Below are 26698 nucleotides of genomic sequence, written 5' to 3' on the forward strand. Positions count from 1 at the left end.
GCAAATAGGGTCAAGGGACTGGCATGTCAGAGGGACTGGCATGTCAGAGGGACTGGGATAGCGAGGTATCTGTGCTTACCTTTATTACACTGGTCCTCAAGTCTATGGAGGGAACGGAAATCTAATCAAAAGGCTCTTGGAGTCAATGAAAACATTGCAATTTATTGGACTGTCTTAGGTTCAAGCTCCCAAGGTATTAGATAGCATCAGCACGCCTTTCCTGGCCAAAAGGGCTCAGCACCTTCCCCAAGGCGCTCTGCATCAGCAGGTAAGAGCCCGACTGCTCTTCCAGGTAGACAGAAGATGCACACAGGGGAGGACCTCTGCTTCCCACCTACCCGTTTGTGTATCAATGTTAAAACCAGCTTGGTAGTAACTACATATCTGTTAATTCCTGCAACAAAGTACTTCCACTAGAAAAAAAAATGGCTGAGTCAATCAGATTGTAGCAAACACCATTTGTACTAAAGCCTCACTTTTTTAAAAGTTTGATTTAAAGAACAGAGCCAGTTTCACTGCTGATGACAAAGTTTTAAACATAACCTCGGTCAAATCTATGGTTTCCCCTTTACAGCCAGGCAGGCAAGATTCACCTGCTATACAAAACTGCAGACCTGTGCAGCCATAGCATGTCTCACAATGCTGCCCAGGAGAAGAATTTCCCAAAGGTCTTCACAGTAATCCCAAAACTAGATAATTTTGTAATAATTTCAAGTGGAGAAAATGAAATTATTTAACATACACCCGTGGGGAAAAAACATCCCACTATTTTACAATGAGGTCTTTAAAGCCATCCTTGGGAAACTTTCCAAGGGCTACACCGATGTGGAAAAATGCTTAGTTATTTACTTTAGGGTTTTCATTAGCATGTTGGAAACCATTCTTGTCCACTCCTGTTCTCCCTCTAAACCAAAAGCCTTTATCTTCTGAAGCTGAAGTGTCAAGCTTTATATGATAAATATGAATTCTGAATATGATAAATATTAAAACTGAATGCTGGTAAGAGAAATACAACTGCTCACTCCAAGTTCTGGTACAACTAATTCCAGAAGTGACCACGTGCTCTTGCCATCTGATGATTGCACACATAGATCTCTTTATTTCCACTTTGCTTTTTGTTCTGTTAAGACATCCCTGCCCCCAGCACAACCATCAACAAATGAACTGAAGGAGACTCTCAAGCAGAAACTAGCAGGATGAGGCCTGATGTTCAAATATACAGTAGACAGTTGTCTCCAGCACGTATGAGAGGCATCAGAGCACCGAACACGACGTTTCTAATGCAGCAATTGCTTCAAACGTTCAATTTAAAACTTTGTAAGTGTCTGGGAACACATCTACACTTTAGAGTTGCTGGTAAAGCTCTCAAACTGTTCTATTCAGTTTCTTAAGCAGAAACGCTTGAGCAGTCTTGTGCCCTACCCCCTCTTCTTGGTCACCTTTTGATTTGCCTGCCAGCTTCAGATCAGCTTTGTCAGAGGTTTCGAGGAGAACCGGGCTCCTACAGTGGCGCGAGAGCAGGCATCTGACCTCAGCACCACGGCTGAGCAGAGGTGGTCCCCGTGCACGGGAGATCTACCAAGTGCTCTGATTGCAACTGAATTTTGCAGGCAGCTTCTGTTACAGCCACCCCAACAGAAATTAAAGGCCCAACTGCTCAGCCTAAGGACTCCGAACTGGTGGGGACCGTGGGTTAAGGGCTGAAGCAGCTGCCAGCAAACATCAGCACCACCACAGGGCTGTGCTGGTTTCCTGCTGCAGGCTTGCTGGGCTGGTTTACTCCCTGGGGCACAGGAAGGCAAATGTTCCAGTTGCTCCATTGGGCATCTCTCCGCCTGGCGTTTAAAGGAAGCAGAATCCTACCTGCAGGTACCTTTGGTAGGATGGCTGTCAACTAACAGTGCAAAGATGCTCAGCATTCAGCCCTGCAATGTAACACAGCACCATGTCTCTGCTGTCTTAGAGGCAGTGCTGCTCTTGCAGCTGCATCAGGGAGAGAGGGGTTCAGTGGCATTAAATTATCTCCACGGGGACTTTCTCAGAATGCATACCAGTCAGGAAGTCAAAGCAGTCCTAATAGCCCTCATCTGCACCAAAATAACTGTTTTTCAAGAAGGAAGTTGCTCCCTGGGCAAAAGCATGCCTAGCATGGCTCTTGCTGAGGCATCTGGCTGGTAGGAGTTTTAACCAAGCTAAATTTCCACCATAGGAAAGACTCACGAGAGGGGCTGAAACAGTCAGACCCAGGCAAGTCAGTGACAAACACCACAAGCAATGTCAGCCTGCTCAGAGAGCAGTTAACAGAGCGGACCAACCCTCCAACAGCAGAGTTCAGATAAACTCTGAACAGTTTATCTTCACCAACAGACTTGCAGCTGGCTTGCAAATCCCTGCTCCACACCACATTGTAATGTTATTTTAAATTTTTTATTACCATTTCATAATGGCAATTAAACACAGGCATGCGCAGAGAGAGAAATCTGCTCGGTATATAGGGCAAGGCTCACCAGCTGCAGGCGGCAACCGGGACCCTGCAGGCCCTGCTATGGGGCTGCCGAAGTTACAAAGCCACCACCACCACCACAGCAATCACATAGGAAGAGCTAGGCAGCCGTGTGATACTTCTATACCTATGGTCACTTATGGCCTTCTGCCTGTGCTCAAATATGCACCCAGCGCTCGGGGGCTTGCAGTGGCAGAAGGTCTCACGCCACTGCTGTCTTTGCAGTTCTGGGGGAACTGTTGCATTGCTGATGCATGCAGGGCTAACTCGTCTTTCCCTCCTGGAAAGGGAAAGCAGAGGGTTTTTTTCACATCCTCCTGCCCAGCAAGACAGAAATTACCTCAAAGAGACAGCTGAGCATAGTCTTTGAGACGTGGTTAACTCTTGGCATCTATGTTTAAGTTCCTACCAAGGCTGCCCATCATTTCCAATTATTATAATGATTGTTATGACTGATGATGTGCATTTAGCAGTCTGTTTCCTGGCCAGTCCTGTGCTGCTTCTAATCACTGGCATCCTACCCCAGAAGTAGGGAGCCTGGCAGGCTGAAACTGTTCTGGGTCAGTTTTAACCCCAGGACCAAACTGGCTCATTAGCTTCCAACCAGCTGAAATGAGCTCACGTGGAGAAAACTGAAGTGGATGAAACAGAGACAGTCTATGTCCAAGTGTCTCCTTTCCCCTGGCCAGCGCACAGCACCATGTGGAGTTTTAATATTGTCCACTGCTTCCAATTCCTGCATCTGGCATGAACGACGGAGTGATGCAGCACAGATGAGGGAGGGAGAGGATAGACAGGAGAGTGCAGTATGGCACTACACTCCTGGTCTTGGAAGTCCTGCTGGGGGACAGGTCAAACAGACACCAGTTTTCAGCTGAACCACTCCCCTGGGCCAGAACCAGACCATGTTTTGGTTTGGGTCTGGATTAAAAAAAATTAAAATTAAAAATCTAATCAAGCCAAAAAAACCCATCCAAATCAGGCTCAGTTGCTGCCTGAAGAGGAAAAAAGCAACAGTCCCAGCGACCTTGCGGTTCAGTGCCATGCTGTAAGCTCTCACCAGGCAGCACTGCGTGCCTGCTCAGGGCTCTGGTCATCTCAACTGCTCCTTCCATTTTGTCCAGTTCTGGCCACAGGCAGCTCTTCCTGGGATACAGACCTGCTCCACCGGACCTCTTGCACTTGGACACCAGACAACCTGCAGGTCAAACTGACTTCTGTTTGCCTCTGGCTGGCATCAGCTGGGAACTGGCCAGCAAGACAGAGACCTAAATACTAATCATATTTTCAAATGTGTGATCCGTTTCTGGCCCAAGGATCGAGCCCAGGGGGATCCAGAAGGGAGCTCCAAGCCAGGTTTTGACAGACCCATTGTTCCATGTCCATGCTTCCTCCTTGCCCTTCTCCCCTGTTACTTGGAGCACTGCAGAAACGCACAGCTGTGATCTCAGGAGCATGTTCAGAGCAATAAAACCATGAATTACACCTTGCCATCTGGTACTGTAATTACCACCCACCCGCTGTCCTCCCCAGGGCATAACCTAGAGTGAGTGCAGACCCCAGACAGGGTCATGTTTGTAGGCTAGTAGTAAAGTGGTCTTCACTGTACCACGTAGCTTGTGGTAAGAAACAGCTCCTGCCTCAACCTGCCTTCAGTCTTCACAGATAATGTCTTTTATTAGTTGCACCCACTTATAGCAGGCAACTGATGATCTTTCCTGAAGCAATGAGGAGTTCCTGCAGCATGGAGAACCATCCTTGCACCAGGGGAGGTGGCCTATATGCCATGCTTGCCACCAAGGTGGCGTTTCACTAGTTCCTTTCCCTTCCTGAGGTCCAAGTCCTGGACACCACCGCCACCAGCCCCAACCAGCCCTGTTGCACCCTTCCTGGGGCGCCCGGGGTGGGGGTCTGAAACATTGGGGATCTGCTCCCCACAAAACTTCTGCAACAAGCCAGCAACGTGCTGGTGATGGTAACGTGCAAAAGCAGTGGCCACCACACATCAGACTGCCCACAACCCAAACCCAGCACACAAAATGTTTGGCAACCAGCCCTCATGCAGCTCACATGAGTCTGGAGTGAGACACTGCCCTCGGGGTCAGTCCCCTCTGCTTACACACATCTCCTCATGCAAGGGCCACATAACCAGCTGGGGACCAGCCGCATCTATGGGGCCACCAGACCCAAGTGCGGTGACAGGAGAATGAAGGTGAAGTAGGATGGCGGCCCCAGCAGCTTCCTATTCCCGCCCAATATTGCCAGGAACAAATGCAAAAGCCAAAGTGACAGGAATTGTGGCATCAAGTACCTTTTAGAGAATAACAGAAAGAAGAATCTAAAAATTGAGCACAAGAGATTCATGGGCCCAGGGGAATGTGAGCTTGTAGCTAATACCAAGCGATTTTTCTGTTGCACAGTTCATTTTAGGACAACGCTCACCCTCACAATGCCAGTCCAACAGCCTGAGGCTGCTTTGCATTTGGGCACCTGACTGTTCAGGAACAAACATTTCCGTTTGTAATAATTCGGATCCTCTTATTTAGGTTCATTTGGGCTTTGTTTCTTGCTGTTTGAATCTTCTGAGCTTACAGCTAACTGGGCTGCGGATGCACAGCCCCCCTCTGCAGCCCTTCTGTTTCCCCAGTAACTCCCACTTACTTTAAGCATATACAGCACTCACAGAGCAAGCAAAACCCCCCGTAACACAATCCCAAAAAGCTTGGCATCCTGTCTGTTGTTCATCTTGCTGCAAACCGAGATTGCTTTCTGCTCTGAGATGCACATTTGACAGTCACTCCACGAGAGTGTTACACATAGAAGTAGCTCTGCTGTGACAGTGGCAAGCACGTCCAGATCTATAGCTCCAGTCTTAAATCAAAACAGACACGGATGTCCGGTGCTCACGGACGCGGCTATCCAGCATGCACTCACCAGTCAGCATGAACATCTGCACTCAGATGAGCAAACACACCAGCTGAGCTGCAAACAGGCACAACTCCGCAAGTGCAAAGAACAACAGCAAACCCCAGCAAGTTACGTTCTGAATAGCGTCCACATTTCGTGATTGTTAGATATAAAGCATTTCACTGCCTCAGCACAGCCTTCTCTCAAAAAGTGGTATTACCGCTATTAAGGGAATAAGCCACGATGGCTTAAGCACAGCATATACTTAATAGTGTTTTGGATGCATTAGAGGAAACTAGAAAAACAGTACAAACAAGTTACAGAGCCGTTTCACAAAGCGGCAATATCCTAAAATAATCCGTTTCAGGCAACATGCTAACCATGCAGAGCGGCCGCGCTCGCTGGAGGTACCATCGCCTGCACCCACACCTCAGCCTGTAATTTTGGAGCCCCTTGTCAGCACCGCACACATTAACACGTGTGTGCACCCCGCCACACCACACACACACCTGAGACACACACCCCTGACTTACCCTTGAGCCAGCCAGCAGCCCCAAACCCTCTGAAACCTCCTGCAGAAGAGTTGACGGAGTTTTACCTCGTTACCCGGCGAGGACGTTATATAACCGGCACCGTTTCTGCAGGCAGCGAGGATGCACCAGCCGCGCTTCCCCACGCGCATCCCTCTCCTTCCCATCCCGCACGGACACATCTAACAGCCACGCCGTGGCAAGCGAGGGGGGAGCAAGGTGGGCTCTGGGGTGCTGGAGAAAAGCAAAGCTAACAGTATCAAAGAAAGTTCAAAAGGTGCCTGACGTTTATTAAGAGGCATTGCTAGTCTGAAAGGACACGGTGCAACGGTATAATGTTCCTTAGCCTGCTGAAAGCAGCTTGGCCTAGATTTTCCTGTACTGTTTGATGTGACCATTCATGCAAACAAGAGTAAAACTTTCTCTTTGCTTTTAATTAAGAAAAAAAAAAAAAAAAAAAGTGACACACTACAGACCTTTTTCTGCCGTCATCTGGGTCTTCTGAGCTACCATCAGATGGAGAATATGCAGGAATCAGCCCCATTGATTAAACTATTATTAGCGGCAAACAAACAGATGTCCTCAGTGAAAGACAGGACAAACCCCACGCCCTGTACTTTTGGACTACATACAGAAAAAAAAGACTATTTTACCAAAGGCTTACTTGGTATTTTAGCAAAGAAAAATGCTGGCACACCAGGCAGAAGCAAAGCACGCAGCATTTTAATCTGCAGAAATCAAAATAAATAACATTAATGCCTTTGCTCCGTTCCCACAGACAAAGCCCCACCAGCTTTTGTAGGACAGGGACCAGGTCCTGTATTTGAAATCTCATCTGAAACAAAACATGGCTTGTACTCAATTCAGGAGGTCCTGGTGTCCACGGATCATTGGTGGACAAGGTACACAGCCCACAAACGCAAAGGGGCTGTAGACATAAAACTCTTACATAAGCCATAATCCTCTCACAGACTCCTTATTCAGTGATATTAAGATCTGCGCTGCAGGAGCCTGCTGGCATCCCGGTGGCTTTTAACCAGTTTGGAAATGGGGAGCCTCCAGCTGCAACCCCCTCGCCAACACCGATGTGACCGCCGGTACCCAGCACCACCTCGCAGGGTTACCCCGGAGCACAGAGCATTGCTGTACACTAATATTTGGGTCCTCTGCAGAACTGGCGCTGTTGCTTTCTGCGCTGAGTGAATCACCAGGATTAATCTCTTGCAGAGTTCACCGAGGCTAATGATAATCAAGTTAAATTTACACTATATGATCAGAGTTTAATTAGGTACTGTTACACAACTCCTATTAATTACAGTGATAATACCCTTATGAAATGCAGATGGGAGGGTGGGGCTGTGATCGGAGGGGGCTTGGCTGCTCAGGTGATTTTAGGAAAAAGCCACATTAAAATGCTCTGCATGTACCTTTAGTTAGTTGCTTGCCTCTGCCAGTGCTCAAGATGAAACAAAAAGCTTAAAAAAAAAAAATTATAATCCTACAAAATGTAAATCTAGAGTACAAGATTAAAGACCTCCCACACACTGTGCTATCACCTTCTGTTTACACCAAGAAGCAAGAATGCCATTTAAAATCCCAGTGCGCCAGAATCATTATTAGCTCGTTCTGCTCAAAATCCTACCCAGAAAAGCCCAAGCTGATAGACGTAATTTATTTTGAGGTATTAACTCACTTGAACCCAAAGTAGGTCTGTCTTAGTATTATTACAGTAAGTTTCTCCACCCCTCCCCGAACATGCCCCTCCGGATGACCCGCAGGACCAGGGCTCAGCGTTCCCTTTGTACCCAGACCCCAGGTGATTCCTCCTCTCCATGCCCCTGCAGGGCTTGCAGGGCTTCAGGAGGATGCTGTGGGGAGTGGCAGCTGCCCTGAGCGGCTCCCCCACCCCCTGTGAGCTCCTTCTGCTGGGAACCGGGGTGCCTCTGCCGACAAGGTGCAGCCGGAGGAACGCCAGGACTCCAGCTTGCAGCACTCCGTAGCGGCTGCGTTGGGAGACAGATCGGGCCGCGTGACATTTCCAGCCTGAGACTAGGTCTTTGCTTTCAGTAAATCTTGCCTGAGGTGTCCTATGGAAAGAGCAAAGCTTGTGCCATGTGTCTTCCATTTAGCATCTGCTAGGTGCGTTCTTGGATGGCTTTAGTGAAACCTGCAAGAGACCATGTGCTGTCACTGCTGTTCACGCGCTAACGCCGAAACTCTGGCCTTGCACCCATATGGTCAAAGATACAGGTAAAGGTCCCTTCTTCATGAAGTACATAACACACAGAGCGAGGCTTGCTGGCAAGAACAGACGCTGCTCTTGAACACAGACACCTGTATGAGCCTCCTGCATCCAGGTTCCCTCTCCTCTGCAAATCTCTGCCTCAGTAAGCACGTCCCAGGAGAAGCCCTGGCACTTTGCCATTGCTGCCGCTACGGGTTATTTAATTAACACCCCAAAAGACAGGAAACTCATTTTCCTTCTTCCTGGAGGTTTTTTTTTTTTTTTTCCACCCTCTTCACCAGACGAGAGCAAACTTGCAAAATTAGCACACCTCAGCACTTCCACTCTGCACAAAACACATGTAAAAGAGGCAGTATGTACAGTACAACTAGGTATTAATTACTTGGCCCTGCCAGCTGCATAATTACCTTGTGCACCTTTGGCTACATACGCTAACTGGCCCTTTACAAAAGTGGCTGGAGGATGCTGTCGCATGGGATCCAGGAGCAGAGTGCTGTTCACGAATGCCCTCTGGCTCCCAGCCCGTTACAGACAGCAGACCTGGGCACGAAGGAGTTACTTTGCCCACATGGCAATCCCACAGCAGCCTGCGTGGGCCTCTGCAGGTGTACTCGTATCATCTCTGTCCCTTGATGGGCAGCTCTTCCAGGGACGCACAGGACGCGTGGCAGGAGAGGGAGACGATGGCTCCTTGACAGCTCCTTGCTCTGTAGGCACACTGAGATGGGCTCCAGGCCCGTACATTTTACTCATGGTTCACAGAAATCAGAGACATGTATGCCTTAGAAGATCCTCAGTGTCTTCCAGCCTGGGAGCTCCTGGCCAAGACTACAAAAGGACCCTTGCTTTTCTGGAAGCACAGAGCTGGCAGAACATCTCACTTCCCTTGCTGGGATTTTTGCTTGATCCAGGCACAAAGGACTCACAATGCCTCCTCATTCCTACCTTGTGCAGGGGCTGGCTACAAAGCATAATTGGGACCGGGCCATTTTGCCCAAAGGGATGCCAGGAGAATCTCCACACCCTCACCCCAGGACAGCAGTGCTCTGAGAAGAGAGCCACCAGGACTCTGGCCAAAGCCTTCAGCCCTTTATCTGCTACTGTGACACCTTTTGGTCCCTCACTGCTGAGGACGGCACTTGTGAGGCACTACGGGGAGCGCAGCAATGCTCCTGCAGCAAGGCTTTGATTTAGGAAGCAGAGCTGCTCAGCCCACTCTGCTCTTGCTGATGTAGTGACCTGGTTTTGTCAAGACTGTTTTTCTCCTTTCGTATTTGATGTCATTTTGGAAGGCATGAGATTTTTGTGGAGGCACTGACTCCAAGCTGGACTAAAACAAAGCCAATCACAATACCATTATAAATGAACGAGGGCGCAATTCCCCCTTAGAGGATTATTATACTATTTAGGGTTCTAGCACATTTATTCCTGCAGTTTAGTAACCACTTTCATGCTTCCCATCAGACTATACTCTAATCCATTTGTATTTTAATGTTACAAGGATTATCAACCAGTAATAAATATGTTCATCCCCTAAAGCATTTAAACAGCCCTCGACGCTTTGTGAAGATCTTGCTTAATAAGCAGACATACACAAATGAACGAGGAAACTAATACTATGTTGTATGAACACCAAACTTCAAAATACGCATTTCATAAGTTACTTTTCTGTAAAATAAGATATTCTTTGGCATGCAGATACTATCTTTGTTACAGTATACTTTTAAATTACTTTTAGCATAAAGGAGGGTTTGGAAGTCAGAGATTGCTTTTTGCATTGGGAATGTGTTTACCTTGCACTTTTGAGTTTGGAATGCTATATTACATTTAGTCCATGCACAGAATTACATCAAACCAACGGATCACTCGTGAAATTCAAATTATGGAAAGCTGTTGATACTGAGCTAAGGGGAATCCACCCAAAAGAACTGCACCTGACTTGCACTTCGGCCAGTTCTAGTGCTGAAGTGTCCATGAAACCATGCTCAAAGCCAGCTGAAAGCCACTGTCAGAGAAAGTTAAAAATGTCTCTTGGCCCACCAGCCTGTAGTCAATCACAATATTTTTCCACTTGCAGTGGTCTTGAGAAGGGGTGGGAGAAACTAAATATTACCTGTCAAACTATGAAGACACTTCTTGCCAGTTCATAGAGCTGCCCAACGTACTTTCCAGCAGAACTGTCTCACCGAAGCTTCTGGTGTTCACTTTACTTGCAGCCAAAATCCTAACCGAGTTTGAATTACCCTTCAGAGGTGCCTACAGGCACGAGCATGAATTACCCTTCAGAGCCTTCAGTCTTTGAACTTCAACACACAGTTCACCTTCCCATTTCTGCCATGGTGGAATCTCTTCTTCCTCCCACAAGCCACACCTGCCCAAAGTGTTTTTCTCCATTGGAAAAAGTCAAGTTGATGCTCTAGGCTGCCTTCATCCTTTATTCCTGCAGATCTATGTTCTGTTTCGCATCCTGTGGGATATAAAAGTTAACCCTTTGCTATACATGACCCAGCCCATCACTTGCACTTCTGCAAGTTCATCTGACAAAAACTCCACTCACAGCTGCATACTTGCTGTGGAGAGTTCCAGAAAAATACCAGTGCTGCAAAATCTCCAAAACCCTTTTAAGAGGAATCTGTCTGGCCTTAGCCGGAGTCGTACAGAGAGAGGCTTGTAGCTTTGGCTGATGGAGAGTATTTTGCAGGCTCTGTAATTAGAGCCAGTCCCCTCCTGCCCTAGGAAATGGTGAAGGGAGGAGATAGTTATGCATGGAGTTTTTATTGTTTCTAGAAAAATCAGTGTTTTCTTAGTTAAGTACCAGCCATCCCAACATCTGCAAGGCAGTATTAAGGGTGCACTGACCAAACAGGAAAAAAAAAAAAAAAAAAGATGTTCAGAGTGTGGATTTCTTTCTGCAAAGCTGCTTCTTTTGCTTTACGTCTCCAGATTTCACCACAAAGGTGTACTTGGGGAAAAAGGGGCTTGCTTTTGTGAAGCTGCCAAATAATTAACAGAAGGAAAGACAGGGCAAAACAACTGTCCAGACTGAGAATTCACACCTATGTCACTGTTTCAGCTTCATGTCTACAGCCAGACACTGACCAGCATCTACACAAAACCAATTCTGGAGCTCCACTCTGTTCTGGGTCACACAAGCATTTACATGACTAAAGGATGAAATCTTTATAAGGGAACATAATCAGCATCAGGTTCAGCTATGTAACAGAAGTCAAGTATCTCTTTGCCCAAGAGTTTGAGGTTAAATGGACAACTCCAACATCCCCTTGTCAGCCAATTTTCAAGGCCAGCTCTCCAAAGTAACCGATTTGTACTGCAACTGGTTCCTCCCGCTCTCTCCCTAACCCCAGCTGACAGAGGCCTCCATATAGCCCCCAGTCACATCACCTGGTTTATAAGAACCTTGTGAGGAAAGAGCAGAGTCAGAGAAGCCAGATCCTATGTGTGAAACACTTTTGCCAGATGTAGGCTGGGAGCCACCAAGAAAGACTCTTATTCCTGTGCACCCCTATCAGGCATCCCGCAAGGGAGGCTTTAAACCAGGATCTGCCAGCCAAGATGCTCAGAAGATCTTTGCTCAGTTAAAGAAGCCCCATGAAAATCCACAGCTTCACAGAGAAATTGGCTACTTTTTATGCTGCAAATTGTACTGATCAGGCTCTCCTTTCCTCTCAGCTAAAACTCATGGTGCGTTCCCCCTGCAGAGCTGCCAGGTCATATCCCATTTTAGCATTAACCAAGCCTGGCTGCATTAAGGCGGGGGGCAGCTCCAACTGAGGGTGCCTTCTCATAGCACCGGGCTTCAGCAGCAACACCAGCTTCCAGGACCTCCACCCATCTCCATCCTCCACGCTCCCTTCTCAGTTACACCAGCACAACCATTTGCAGGACTGTTTAAGTCAGGATGAAAATAGAGGGTGTTTTTATGCTAGACCAGTGTCGCATCTTTTACACTGCAATACTCCCCATCTGTGGGATTAACAGGCCCAAAGAGAAAATATTACAGGTCTCTGCCTTCTGCTGTCCCTGCATGTGTCAGAGCCACAAGCCTTCTGCTATCACCGTGCAGAGTTACAAGCACGCCAGTCTAAGATCATTATAAACGTGAGCAATGAATTAAATCTAATGCTGTTTTCTTCACTTAGGGAGCAAACTTTGCAAAGCTCCTTAATGCCCAGAGATGCAGTTTTACTGTGGCATGGAATTTTCCTCTTGTGAACTCGATGTTCAAACAAGCTCCCTGGTGAGGTAAGCATAGGCTGCCTTTTTACAAACACAAAACTCACATTTAACTTATTAGCTGGGGGAGGAATACAGATGAGGGTTGGATGAATCTCATGAGTCATCATTTCTGTAGGATAAAAAGCAAGCTTGTCTCAAAAAAATAAATTCATTTGCCTCTATTGTGTATTGCAGATAGAAGTGCTTAAGTAATAAAAAGATTAATAAAAACTCTTCAACCGATTGTTCTAAAAAAAAGAAAAATAGCTTTTGGGATTATGAAATAATATTCTTTAAATATAGAAAAATAAAACATTTCAAATGGCACAACGTTTTGGGAAAGGGAGACAAATGCAGATTAATTGTGCTTGAATGTACTTCAGACAACAATACACTGCTTCAAGCCAAGACTAAGATATGCACATACCCTAAAGCATACATGAAAAATTAGGGTCTGTATACTGGTTTAACTCCTTTATCATTTACTCGCCACCATATTCTTCCAGTCTCATGCCAGCTCTTCCCCCAAACAGCACTACATGCATATGCTGCACCCTGACCACTGAACTCATTCCCTGCTCAATCCTGTAGGCAGATGAAGGGATGTGCTCTTAAAGTGTGAAGCAGGACAAACCCACAGCACTAACGCTATTGAAAAGATAATGGAATGACACAGTTCACATGCAGCATCATCCTCCAGTGGTGTGCAAGTGCCGACTAGCCTTTTAACATCATTTTTACTTAAGATTTTAGAAGGAGGTGGAAGGAGCAGGCAGAGAAAAGATGCCCGAAAGAAGCCCTGAGAAGTCTAAAGCCAGCTCAACAATGGCAAAGATCTGCCAGAACAGGGTTTTGATGGGGCACTCATAAGAACTGACAAAGAAGGAAAGCACGCACTAGTGTGAGCTGCACAGACTTTGAAGAGAACATTAGCTAATTTTGCATAGCTTGACATTCCAGGTATCCACCGATTCAAGATCTCACCAGAAACAATGCCTAAAAAAACACTCTGGATGGACGGTGGTGAATGGCAGATACTGCTGACAGCAGTGGGTCAAAAGATTCAAGTTCCAGTCCTCTCCCCCACCCTCCCTCCGTTTCTAAACCTGTGATCTGCCATAGCACGCAAAGCAGATCCCTTTGGCTCTCTGAGTGTACCTACATACAGTAAAGATGTGTTATTTTTTCTTTTATGGAGTCATAGCTCAGAGGCCAGGCCCAATGACCCCAGGAGTTACCACGTACTAACCACACATACCTCTCCACTTCCACTTGGACACATTTGCTGAGTTTGTTTCCAAACACCCGTTTAGCCAGACCTATCTAGTTATATACGATGACGACTTCAGGACAGCGATCGACTCTCGCCGCGCGTTCGTAAGGATCTAGTGCCCCAGGATCCTACCTTGTGCTTTGGGTATTGCTGCAGTGACGAGCAGACAGAACACCAAAAGGCAAGCACTACAGAGGGCGGTATCTGGATACTTAAGTGGTACAATCTGTAGGAAGGTTAAATACTCCACTGCAACACAATGAACCTGTGCATGCTGCCACACATAGTATTCTGTGATATTAAACGCGCCCTCCCCCCCCCCTTTTTTTTTTTTTGCACAAAAGGAGTATGCAGGGTATTCTGGAGGAGGAAAAGCCATCAACACCAACACCGGAGTTCTATCCAAAAGCTCCTTTTTGTGGCTAAAGAATAAGTAGCTTACATTGGTACAGTCTCAAAAGCCTAGTTTATGTGCAATTTTTTTGTGGGGAAATATTAAGTAAACAGACTGATGAAAAAAGAAATCATCATTTACTCTTAACAGTCTTTGAATAGCACAAAGCAGGATGATGGCTTTATACTGATTTCCCAGTACTAGGAACGCACATGAGAAAAAGTCAGTCAGCATCCTGCTACTGATGGATAACTCTTTGTATCCATCCATATCACAGTACCCCTGACACATTTACCTCCAATACCTCATTTTCTGCATTTCATATTGTTTTTGGATTTGGGACCAGCTCTTGTTAATTCTGCAGAAGCCAGCATCACAGGCACGGGGTCTTGCCTTATGATGCAAAGCTTCACAAGTTCGTCACAGGAGTCTGGAGCACACTGGCTTCCACAAAAACAGCAGCTCATCTCACCGGTCACTCAATCTGTACAGTAATCTTTGAGGCTGAGCAAACTGCTGAGTTTGAACAGAGAGAAAACTTTGGCAGAATTCAAGGAGACAAGAAAAAATAAATTACTGTGACTGTTTTACTGGTCAAAGAGTTCACATACAGATATGATCAACTGACCTTGTGCTTACGTAATCAGCCACGTTACTGCATTGCTCCATCTTTACCCGAATAAAATTGTTGCAAATTAGTTCTGGTGCTGTGCAGAATTACCTGTTCATTCTTTCAGCAAAGTCCATAAAAAGCACACAAAAGTTGTTTATCCCATCGAATTGCAATGTGGACCATGCAGCTACAGCATAGCTGATCTGAGGGAGAAAGTTTACAAGCCACTCGGCTGTGCTTCCAAATTAATCCCTTGCATAAGCTTGATACAAAGCAAGCGTGGCTTTTTGGCATGGGCAGGCTTAAGAGCTGCATCACATTCCCAGGTGCTCTCTAAGATTTCCTTACTAAAAGGCTTAATGGAGTTTTCTTTCAGAGCTGGAAAAGTGAACGCAGCCTGGATCATACTGACAATGCTACTTAGTGTACTTAAATGTTCTTAAGTGTTGTAATATACTAAAATAAAACTCCATTTGAGCACAGAGTGGGATTGTTTTGAATATGACAACACAGAAATGTACTATTATTTTAGTGTTAATTAGTCCTCCTGAAGCCCTTGACAAATAGCTATTTGATTAAGAACTGTTTATAATATTGGAAAGTTTTTTCCTTAGCTTTACTGGTTTTATGCCTCAAATATCAGAGCTGATAGCACTAACAACCTGAAAATTCATGGACAGGAAAGCACAATCCCCACCAAGTGGTATAAAACCATCATCTCTTCCCACAAAGCTCAATGTAATCTTAATTAGGGATCACAACAGATGTCACACTATAGAAAATATTTGGTCCCAACAAAAGCACTTGACAAACAGCTAGGAGAGGTAAAGAGGGAGAAGTGCTAAGAAGAGTGAGGAACTTGCTGTTGCTTGCAAAAGTATAATGGGTTAGAAATAAACGCCAGCCAGAAATAAAGGAACAGGCTTAATGTAACAGATTACTCATTACCATGAAGAGAGGTGCCATTATAATTTTATTTCAAATACAAAACCCAAGTAAAGATCCAGTTTTCACTTAGTAAAAGCGGGAGCTATGAAGCAGCTACTATACAAGATTTTTTTCTAATAACCCTGTTGGAGCCACTAAGCATTAAGGCAGAGGACCTTCCTATTAAACACAGGGCACAGGATTTCACATCCACCCAACAAGTCTCTGGGATGCTGGGCTAAACTTGCAGATGATGAGCTACAGCCACTGTGCATCGAAACACAGCTAGACGCACCTAACACAACCAGCCATCAAAACAGTTCGAACACCCAAATCATCAGAATCGCCTTTGGTTTGGATTTTTTGGCGAGGGCATATGTCACACTGGGAGGAAAAAAAATGCTGTATTGAAGACTACACCAGATTCTAAAGCAAACTGCTCTATCGTAACGCTTCAAGTTCAGAATCATCTAACATTTACTAATTCTATAGGAATTTTTCTAGGAAAGGGCTCAAACTGCAGTAAGGTTTGAGAGCAAAGTGGGTTCTTCTATCTTCTCTATCAGACACAAAACTACCTACACAGACTCATTCCTCTGAAATAAGCTGTATGAACCATTCCAGCTATGGAGATAAACTTTGGTCCTTCCAGCTGATCTCCAACATCAGCAGAGCTGTACTAATGAGTCAAGCCAGTTAAGAGACACCATGGATCTTGAGGATGAAAAATGCAAATGTATTAAACAGGTCCTCGGTGGTGCCCACAGCACAGGCCAGCACCCACAGCAGCTTTTGTTCTCTGACTACTGTTACTCTCACTCATCAATCATCCTTCAATTAAAAACAGTTTTAATTAATAACACACCCCCTATGCCTATGCCCTGGGCCATTTACACCAAAACAAACCATGCTGCGTCATGTGCCAACTATAAGCATTAACAGGCTTTTTCCAGCCCTACAAATAGTCTGCACTATTGTAAAAGCACAGTTGCAGTAAGCACCCGATCCCTCCTACAAACACTGAGCACCCACCTGGAATCACCTTGGCAAGGACACGCCATGCAGAGCCGGCAGGACAAAGGGGGTGGTGAAATGTGACAGCAAAACCAGCACCAGGAGAGCTCAGCCCCAAGCATTCAGCTGGACAGTCGCCACGTTAACTGTTCAACTTCCCAAGCTCTTCTCCCTGGTCATCCTTCACTACAAAGCTTCCCAGTATCCCTGCCTTTGGAAACACAACCACCGCTGGCTCTGCCTCTTGGTTTCAGACTGCAAACGGGGAGATGAGCACCTACAAAAGCTGCTTTCTACAGAAATCCCCAATCACTTCCCACATCATCTTTCTTACCATTTTAGGTTCAAATGGAACTCAAGCCCCGGGAGTTTACCTCCATCTCTTGACTTAAATTATACCTCAGCATTGTTATACAACATCGTGATTCAGTCCTCCTAACAAGCTGTATTCTACCACCTCAGAAATTCAGACGTTAGCGTGTCTTCAGATAAGAGAATGGCTGTGGGGGCCCCGAACACCCCACTCCAGCACAGGAGACCCTCCCCGGCACGGGAACAGCAAGCACTGTTTCCTCTGAACTTGAAGCTTGTGTAATTCCCTTAAACTGACAGTGGATTAGAGCATGAAACATCAGAGTGGCCGTTGCTTGTTGGTATTTTTAAAGAAATATTTACACTCCAAGGGCTTGACCTTGCCCTAAGAAATGACTCTGAGCCAGGAACAACGCTAGTTTGTACAAGTCAAAACTGAATAAATGCGCCCCAGATCACATGCTGCAAAGCTGTCAACCTATGAACGACTTCAACTGGAAGTTAAAAATGGAATCGGCTTGCTATCTTGTATGATTTACATTTAATATTTCAGATCAATGGCTCTGCATAATCCCCTGGAGAACAGTGGAATAAACACTCACGAACAAAAACATAGTGCCTCAGTCACAAACAAAGCTGTGCCAGCACATTCCAGTCCTCACCCTACCCCGTTCTCCACCCCACCTCCCCGAGTCACTCCGTTGCGTCAGCGAGCTCCTTCCTCCTCTTGTCCCATGGGCTGCAGCCTACCCGTGTTTCAGTCATACCCGTATTATTTTTTAACAATACATGTGTGGCTTAGTTCACTATTTTATGGGCCCTCCCCGTCCCATCTCTTACTCATCTGAACTATCACCACCAGTACCCCTGCCCGCAGGCTTTGAGCACGCCCTGTCCCATTACGTGGGCTATCAGAAGCCTAAGCACAATTTATTTAACCACAATAACTGCCCAGCAGTCTAAAAACTGTCAAAACTGAAATCAAATCGAACATTTTACTGTTCACCAATGCATTAAGTGAGAACGTAATTTTTCAGTCAACGCAACTTCCCTTCTCCCATCACGGGAATCGAGCAGAAAAGCCTGCCCTCTAGTTTGTCATGCTGCGTTAGCAGTGTGGCAAAACTAGATCCTTTAACTTGTACTAGTTTGACAGTGTCCAATAACCACCACTGTGAAAATCATGCAGGAGGTCGGGGGTTTTGTGGGGGTTTGGCTGGTTTGGATTTGGGGGGTGTGGGGTGTGGGTGTGTGTTGTTTGTATTTTAATGTTAAATGAGAGTTATTACCAGGTCCCCTCTTGCATAGCAAAACACACGTAGGTAACGTTCTATTTCAAATATACTGTAACGACTGTTTAAAGTTCATGTACATTAATCAGTGTTAGGAGTATGACAAAATTCCTGCTAACAACCTGATCACCAACACCACCATTTTCTCTGGGGACCTCCTGCACTGTGCTAGCAGTTAATATATGCATTAAACCGGGCATCCCTATCCACAAACCAAAGCCGATTACCTGCATACTTCCACAGGCTGGGTACCCACCACAACGTTCTGCAGGCATTTACAAAAAGATGGTAAGAAATACAGGAAAAAAATAAATCCATCAGTGGTGACTTCTCAAAATTAGTTTGATTCTCTGCTTCCTCAATTGCCCCCACTGCCTTCACTATAGTCTCAGAAAACATTCCAGAAAATCTCTGCTACAATCTCAGTCTCAAGGTATTTGGTCACAGCTAGATACAATCGCTTTCTTTAGTTAAACTGCCCAATTATCAACCTACACAAACACATGACACCGCTGAGAGGCAATTTTGAAGTACTGAATGGCTTATGCAGACAATGCTTTCCCAACTTTGTCTTTTTAACAACAGTCATCTCAAATCCATTCCTAGTAATAAAATGAACAAAGGTACAGTACCACTTCAAGGTACTACACCATTAAAAATGTCACACCATCATTTTATAGAAAATATAAACCAAAGCAACAATATTGATCTTTCCCACAACTTTTATCAGTTTCTGTATTTTTACATGTGGTGGGTTGACCCTGGCTGGATGCCACATGCCCACCAAAACCACTCTATCACTCCCCTCCTCAGCTGGACAGGGGAGAGAACATAACAAAAAGCTCATGGATTGAGGTAAGGGCAGGGAGACATCACTCACCAATTACCATCATGGACAAAACAGACTTGACTTGGGGCAATTAGTTTATTACCAATCAAATCCGAGTAGGGTAATGAGAAATAAACCCATATCTTAAAACGCTTTCCCCCACCCCTCCCTTCTTCCCAGGCTCAAACTTCCCTCCTGAGTTCCCTACCTCCTCCACCCAGTGGTGCAGGGGAACGGGGAATGGGGGCTGCGTCAGTTCATCACACCTTGTACCTGCTGCTTCTTCCTCCTCAGCAGGAGGCTCCTCACACTCTTCCCCTGCTCCAGTTTGGGGTCCCTCCCACAGGAGACAGCTCTCCATGAACTTCTCCAACACGGGTCCCTTCCACAGGGTGCAGAGCTTCAGCTCTAGCGTGAGAGCCCACCACTGGCAGGGACCAGAGTGCTCCACCGTTAACCTCCACGGGCTGGGGGCACAGCCTGCCTCACCAAGGGCTTCACCACAGGCTGCCAGGGAATCTCTGCCCCGGTGCCTGGAGCATCTCCTCCCCATCCTTCACTGACCTTGGTGTCCACGGAGTCTCTCACACATTCTCATTCCTCTCACCTTCTTAAATATGTTATCCCAGAGGGCATTGGCCAGCAGCTGGTCCATCTTGGAGCTGATTGGCATCGGCTCTATCAGACATGGGGGATGGTTCTGGCATCTTCCAACAGAGCCACCCCACAGCACCCCACCACCAAAGCCTTCCATGCAAACCCAGTGCAGTACAGCATTAAACTCTAGAGGACTTACAGCGATCATTAAACAATTAAAAACTGCCATGAAAATTAACTTTGACATTAACAGGAACACTAGATACATGAAAGGAAACACTCAACTTACAGAGACCACAACAAAGCTCTTGAAATACAATAAATCCCAGCAGTGGTAAGGCACAACAGGAGTCCCAGTAGGGTATCTACTCCCGTTACCTCCTACATCGTAGGGCTGCAGTATCTGTTCTCTGAACTCCCCAGTCATGGTGTAATGCCCCGCTTGACTGTTTTCATTGCACCATTTACCTCAGCAGTTGTTTCAAATCCCAAGCACAGGCAACATAAACCTCAGCACATGGCTGTTACTATGCAGATACTCACACAGTGCCTCTTTCCTCAAGGAGGATGTTGCAGATCAAAGCATTACCATCAAAGATGACCTTCCAATGGATGGATTAATGCTCAGCTTGTTAACTCCAGTTGCTGGGATATTATAGTATCGATACTTGGAGCACAGGTCAAACTTTTCAGATTTTGGTAACTAAACAATTATATTAAGCAGTTATTTTCCTGTTGTTCCTAGGAAATCTACTTAGTATCTAGGGATTCTGATACACGAAACAAAACACATATAGCAAAAGACACTCTAGTAAAGCACAACAGCTATGTTCCCATTCATGCTCCACTATAAATGGAGAAAAAAAAAAGCTACTGAACAGCGCTACAGCTGATCTATTTGTTCTAAGTGTACTATACGTGAGCAGTATTAAAGACATTATTCAAAAACTGTTCAGCACACTTGCTTGTTTATGGAATTGTATTGCAGGGTAGTTCTTTATTAAAACACAGTTCTACAATGTACAGTTCATATACTGGAGAACAGCAAGCCAATATGCCAAAGTATATAAACTAAAGTTGTATTTCAAGTACTATGAGACCATCCTCCAGTTTGCAGGCAGAAACCTGACTAGGGGCTTCCAGATGAGGAAAGCTGTCATTTCAGAAACAAAACATAAAAAGGGATTTGCATCAGTGTGACACGGTATGTGTTTGCGCACACCTGGAACTGGGGTGAAGGCAAAAGGAATGAGACCTGGGAACACATTATTCAGCCACTGGGCATGGAAAACTGATTTTTGTCTTATTTAAGCATAAGTATTACCATGAACCAACGTAGTAGCAAAACCATTCCAAGCCCTATATTAAGCAAAACATTTCCAAAAAAAGGCTCAACTCGTACAACAAACAGGAAAACTCAAGTTAACAGAATGACCTCAAGCACAACAGCTTAACAGCAATCATCAGCATTAGGAAAGTTCTATGCATTGCTGAAACCTTGGGAAAACAGGTTTTATCTACAGAATAAAAAGTTTGCTAACAACAGCAAAACAGTGAAATGAAATTCCTGTTATCCTACAGCACAAAACTCTCACTGTGGTTTGACTACAGAAAGTTGCCACACACAACCAAGGGAAAAAGAAAACAATCAACATACTGTATCATTTCACAGTGTACAAGTTAGTATTTATGAAGAAAAACAAGAAGCTATATGATCACTCTTGTGTTCTGCTTCATAAAGGACAACATCTGCAGACAACTACAGCTTGTTTTCTCTTGCTTGTTCCTCTACTAGCCATTAGGGTGGCTTATAGCTGTTACTGATACGACTTTAACACAGGAAACACAACTACATCCTTCAGCAATTATCATGGAGACATAAACGTAAAGGCTTGTAAAAAAATGTGCTATGCCATTTCCTTCGCATCACCAAGATCAACTGCAGAAGACTGGAAGGATAAGCAATGCAGCAATACGATAGTCCTCCCAAAACGAAATGAAAGATTGCATTTTTACACTGCAATAAAGAATTAGATTGGAAAATTAAAAAAAACACACCCCCAAACTTCTGTATTTCACATTAGAAAGACATCACCTGAGTTTTAACCAATTCTGGTTTTGCAATTACTCCTAAACTCAGAAATACATTATTATGCCTGTCCCACTGTGCTGGTTTTGGCTGGGATAAAGTTCATTTTCTTCGTAGTAGCTTGTATGGGGCTATGGTTTGGATTTGTGCTGAAAACAGTGCTTATACATGCAGAGATGTTTCTGTTATTGCTGAGCAGGCCTGGCACAGAGCCAAGGCCTTTTCTGCTCCTCACTCCACTCCCCCCCATCGAGTGGGCTGGGGAGGCACAATTAGTGGGGAGGGGGCACAGCCAGGGCAGCTGGCCTCAGGTGACCCAAGGCAGATCACACACCGTATGATTAACTAGCAATTCTATTACTTGAAAATGTAATGCTTGCTTTGGGCCAGTATTATTTTCAGAGCAAGTCAGAAAAATACTAGGAACGGCAAAAATAGCTACAGGATTTATTAAAAAATAGGTAATTATTTTATTCTAACTGCAGGTGAAGACCTCCCCAGCTCGACTTAGTAGAGGCTGCCTAAAGAACAACTTCCATCAGCACTAGAGAAAACACAGGCACACATTCAAGATGAGTACAAGTCTTATTCTAACTAGAGTTGAGGCATCAGCCTTATCTTTGTACAGGTGTATTACACATTTGGAAGAATGTTTTTCCTTCAGCTCAAAAAAATTTGGTTTACAGTCTGTAGGCATCAGAAGACGACGATCTCCGTTCTAGTCCTGTTTGCCTTCCCTCCACTGTCGAGAACCCTCATTCCACGCTACGTAGACAAAGAGAGCAAGTACCACATGGACAGTAACTACCGCAACTATGGCAGCGTAAAAATAGCTGTCTCTGTCGGACATTCCTAAGGTACCTGAGAAAATAAAGAAAGTACAGAATATTAGTTACTGGGAACACTGGAACAACAAATCACAATTCTTCCTAACAACCAAAGTTACGTTTACTCCTGTATCAAAAGACTGAGCACAGAAAGACTCCTAGGAAAGAATTCACCATGATAATTCCAGACCTCAAAACTTTCTGGAACAGAGCAGCACGGCGATTATTCAATATTTTAGACAGAATACCCTGGTTTTGATGTCAACAGCTTAGAGTTGTGTAACATTCCCTTTTTCTCTTACTATGTTCCAGCACCAAATAAAACTCTACGTGCTTTTTTTGTAAGTGTAACTCTCTTTATGGGGCAGGAAGATGGGCAGGGGAGAATAATTATTTCATTTGCTTGCCACTAGAACAGAATACAGCAGTAGAAATACAATTAGAGGACATCTACCTTCTATATTTAGACTGTAAAACAGTAATTCCTCACTAGTTAAGATACATGAATGCATCTCACATGAAATAAGCTTTCAAATAACATAAGATGAAATTCCAAAATATCAAGTGTCTTAATTCATTTAAAAACCCCCTCAAAACTAACCAAACAAAAAACCCACGCATCACACCACACCAAAAAAACCAACACCCTCCAAACAGGGACCCAGTCCTATCAGTGCTGACAGATCTTGCCATTAACTGACATAGCAAAGTTAAAGCTCAGCTTGCTATGCCTCAGGAAGAAGAAAAAACCCAAGCATGCTAAAAAGGATCTTCAAAGTTACTTAACAAGTTTCAGTTTCAGCCTTCAGAACTACATACAGCAGTTCACACCAAAGGAGAATTGTCTTGGAACAACTCAATTGCATATTCACGAACTGCTCCTTAAAGCAGCTCCTTTGTTCCTTCCTCCTTCCTGCTTTTGAAGGAGATGCTAATACCACAGGAGAAAAGTAAGTTATTAAAGCCTTCTAGTAACAAGGCTAGAACGTGGCTGGTTGGTAGCAGTTTGATAGAACTGCTCCAAACAAACAGCTAAAGTCTCTCTCTCATTTTAAAAATTAATAGAAAGTTCTACAAGCAACCACATTCAGTATCTGAAACTGGGTACATGATTCAACTGACTTACACTTACAAATGCAGGTATGTTTTTAAAAGCAAAAAAAAACCCCAATCCAGTAAACACTAGTCTGTCTTGGATCCACAAGTAATTTTCAACACCTGCAGAAAACATATCCCTGATGATTCTGATAAAAGACTGCTGCAGGATGGTGTTAAATACCCTTTAGGTATGGGGAACCACACATCTGTGAACTACACACCACTGTATAACAAAGTATTAGATTGTAGACCACAATGCTGGGAAGGATGCAGCAACCATTTATATAATTTTCTGTTCTAATTAGACATTAGAAGGCCTTTAGTCTGCATAAGGAAACAAATATTCAAAACAGGAAGGAGAACAAGGATGCTATTAGAGGATTGCGCTTTTCCTCTTTTTTGTAATGGCAACGCTAATTGGCAGAAACAGAATTACCTTCAAATATATAAGCCTTTGATGAAAAATATAGCCCAACAGGTAATGTAATCATTAGAGCTGTGAAGAATAGAAGTGTTCTTAAAGTTGATGTTAATGAACCCTCATTTCTGAAATAAATAAGAAAAATTACACACAGAAGAATGTCACAATATATATACCTGAAACAGGATAAAAATTCATCCCAAACAGAAGCCAATTACTTTTCAAGAATTGAGTACAAATATCATTTGGAAGCAATAAAGACTTGGAGTATGTATGCATTTGTTGGCTACAACAGAAAAATCAGAGTACTCAAAACAATTTAATGATTCTGCCAGTCAAAGCTCATAAACAAGATTAAAAATAGTCCTTACATTTTTCCCTCTTAGAACTTTGCAAAGATTGAGCAACATAGGGGCTTTACATTAATATGTTTGTCCGTGTATTATTACATAATTATTAAATATCTAATATTAGATACACATGCACTTGTCATATGACAGTATTCTGCACTAAAACTTGCCAAGTTCCCTTGGAAAAAATAACTGCAAGTCTAGGAAAATGACCAGTCCTACAGGCCAGGATACAAAGGGATGTACACAGAATGAGTTAACAGCTTACTATTTGAAGTTAAGTTCCTTTTTATTAGGTATTGTTCCTGTATTTAACATAATTTCTGTTTCCACAAAGAAAGTTGGAGTAACTGTAGCAATAATAAGAACATGGAGCCAATACACCAAAACACTAGTAACTTTTTTTGCCTTCACAGTCCTAAACCTAGAAGACCTTGAGCAAGAGAATCATAAGGAAGGATTATGTACTTGGGTGAGGTCTCCTTGAACTTGATCTCCTAGAACAGGTTTTGTATCTACAAAACACCACAAACAGCTTGTTTTTGTGTGCGTTTCCACCAGTTTTCACTCACTCTTCTTGGCTGCCTACATTATTTTATGCTGAAGTAAACATGTAAGCCAAGTAATACCCTTCTGACTTTCACAGGCTACCAGACACAATGGCATGTGTCCTGAAGGCTTTGAAACATAAATCTGCATAAAAAACCAATTCAAGTCAGGGATATGTAACTCTTAAAACTCCCAGACACGTCCACAGCAATTTTCATATAAGTAGTTCCAAAAAGTTTTTATCAAAACATCCTTGTGCCATAGCATATTACTTGAAATCACATTTTATCGTTGATGCTTCTTTGGAAAAATAAGGGGGAGGGGGGGAATAACCTCATCCTGACAATCATCAAAAGACAGTGACACTGCAGTCATGCACAGCTTTTATACAAAAGCTAACAGCACTTTTTGCTGATCATGTACTGCCATACATATAGGTAGCATGTTAAGCAGCTTAAAAAAGCCATTTGGAATCTTTTCCTTTATTCCAGTTTGCCTCAAGGTCCGTCAAGGTGGAAAGCATAACTCCATTCAAACTTCCCCTATGGAAATTAGAAACTATTCTCTACTTAACACCTACCCAGAGAAGCACAAGACGACCTACAGCTTATTACCAAAGTAAAAAACTCCACTGTTGCCAAATATTTTTCTTACACTGACATGTTTTCATCACTTCCCTACACAGCGAAACCAAACGTTCCAGTATAACCCCAGCCTTACCGCGCAGCTTTTAACTGCAGGCCAGGCTCCGCGCTAGGGCTTTGGCGGCCCCGGGATATACAGCACAGCCCCAGCAAACCCGGGGGCCCACCCCACCCGTTTGCCGGGGCCCACCCCACCCGCTCTGGCTCCTCCTGGCCCCAGCTGCCGCTCCCCGTCTCACCAACGCTGCGGGACCGGCAAGCACCCTTCCCCGAGGGCTGCAGCCCGCCCCCCCCGGGCCGGCGGTACCGGGAGCAGCCCGCCCCCCCCGCCGCGGCGTAGCAGACACCCCTTCCCTCGCACAGGCTGCGGCCTGCCGCCAGGCCCTGCGACCCCGCAGAGCGCCCGTCCCCCCCGCCGGCGGGCCCTGCCACCCCAAAGGGTGCCTGTCCCTCCCGCCGCCAGGGCCAGCCCCTGCCCGGGCCTTACTGCCTGAAGTCTGCCACAGGAACCGCGCTCAGCGGCGCCTCGCCGTACCGCTCCATCGCCGCCGCCGCTCCTCCGCGCCCCGCTCCACGGAAGCGCCCGGCTGCCGGAAGTCCGCCCAGGCGGGCGCGTGCGCAGAGCGCGGCGGCGCCGTCGCCATGGCAACCGCGGGGCCCCGGCGGGCAGGCCTGAGGGCGGGCAGGGAGCGGGGGGAGGGCATGGCCCGCCGGCCTGGGCTGCGCGCATGGCGTCCGTTGTGCCGGGACGGCCTTGTCTCTGTGCGGGGAAACGATCCTGTGCACGCTCGCGGTGCGCTTGGGACAGCAGCACAGTCTGTGCCGCTTAGGGGTGCTGCCCTCGAGGGAGGTGGGAAGTGGCTGTGCGTGGTGTAACGGCTTGGATGTGTTGGATGAAGGTCAAGGCTTTCCAGCAAATGGCCGTGGTCTCAGAGAAAAAAAGAAAAAAAAAAAGTTATTGAGGCGTTTTGATGAACTCACCAGTAGAAAGCACTATAAATGAAAAAAACACAGGCATGAGCTAAGGCATTCTCTAGATGGAGGCTGC

At 45.3% G+C, this 26698-nt stretch overlaps 2 protein-coding genes across 2 annotated transcripts in view; both read right to left on the reverse strand.

Moving 5' to 3' along the window:
* The window catches only part of PASD1 (PAS domain containing repressor 1), a 109072-nt gene extending 102845 nt beyond the window's left edge, over positions 1–6227 (reverse strand). The window contains exon 1 of the mRNA XM_040614866.1: positions 5944–6227. The gene's annotated coding sequence lies outside the window, so the exon portion shown is untranslated. The remainder of the gene's footprint in view (positions 1–5943) is intronic.
* A 14422-nt stretch (positions 6228–20649) lies between these two features.
* VMA21 (vacuolar ATPase assembly factor VMA21) lies at positions 20650–26263 on the reverse strand. The gene is made up of 3 exons (XM_040614454.1): positions 26138–26263; positions 24123–24232; positions 20650–22622 (listed from the first exon to the last, which is right to left on the reverse strand). Exons 1-3 carry the CDS (start codon positions 26191–26193, stop codon positions 22480–22482), a joined length of 309 nt encoding a protein of 102 aa, XP_040470388.1. The 5' UTR covers positions 26194–26263; the 3' UTR covers positions 20650–22479.
* Between the last annotated feature and the right edge of the window lie 435 nt (positions 26264–26698).

Source organism: Falco naumanni, chromosome 14, assembly GCF_017639655.2.
Source record: "Falco naumanni isolate bFalNau1 chromosome 14, bFalNau1.pat, whole genome shotgun sequence".
Classification (NCBI taxonomy): Eukaryota; Metazoa; Chordata; class Aves; order Falconiformes; family Falconidae; genus Falco; species Falco naumanni.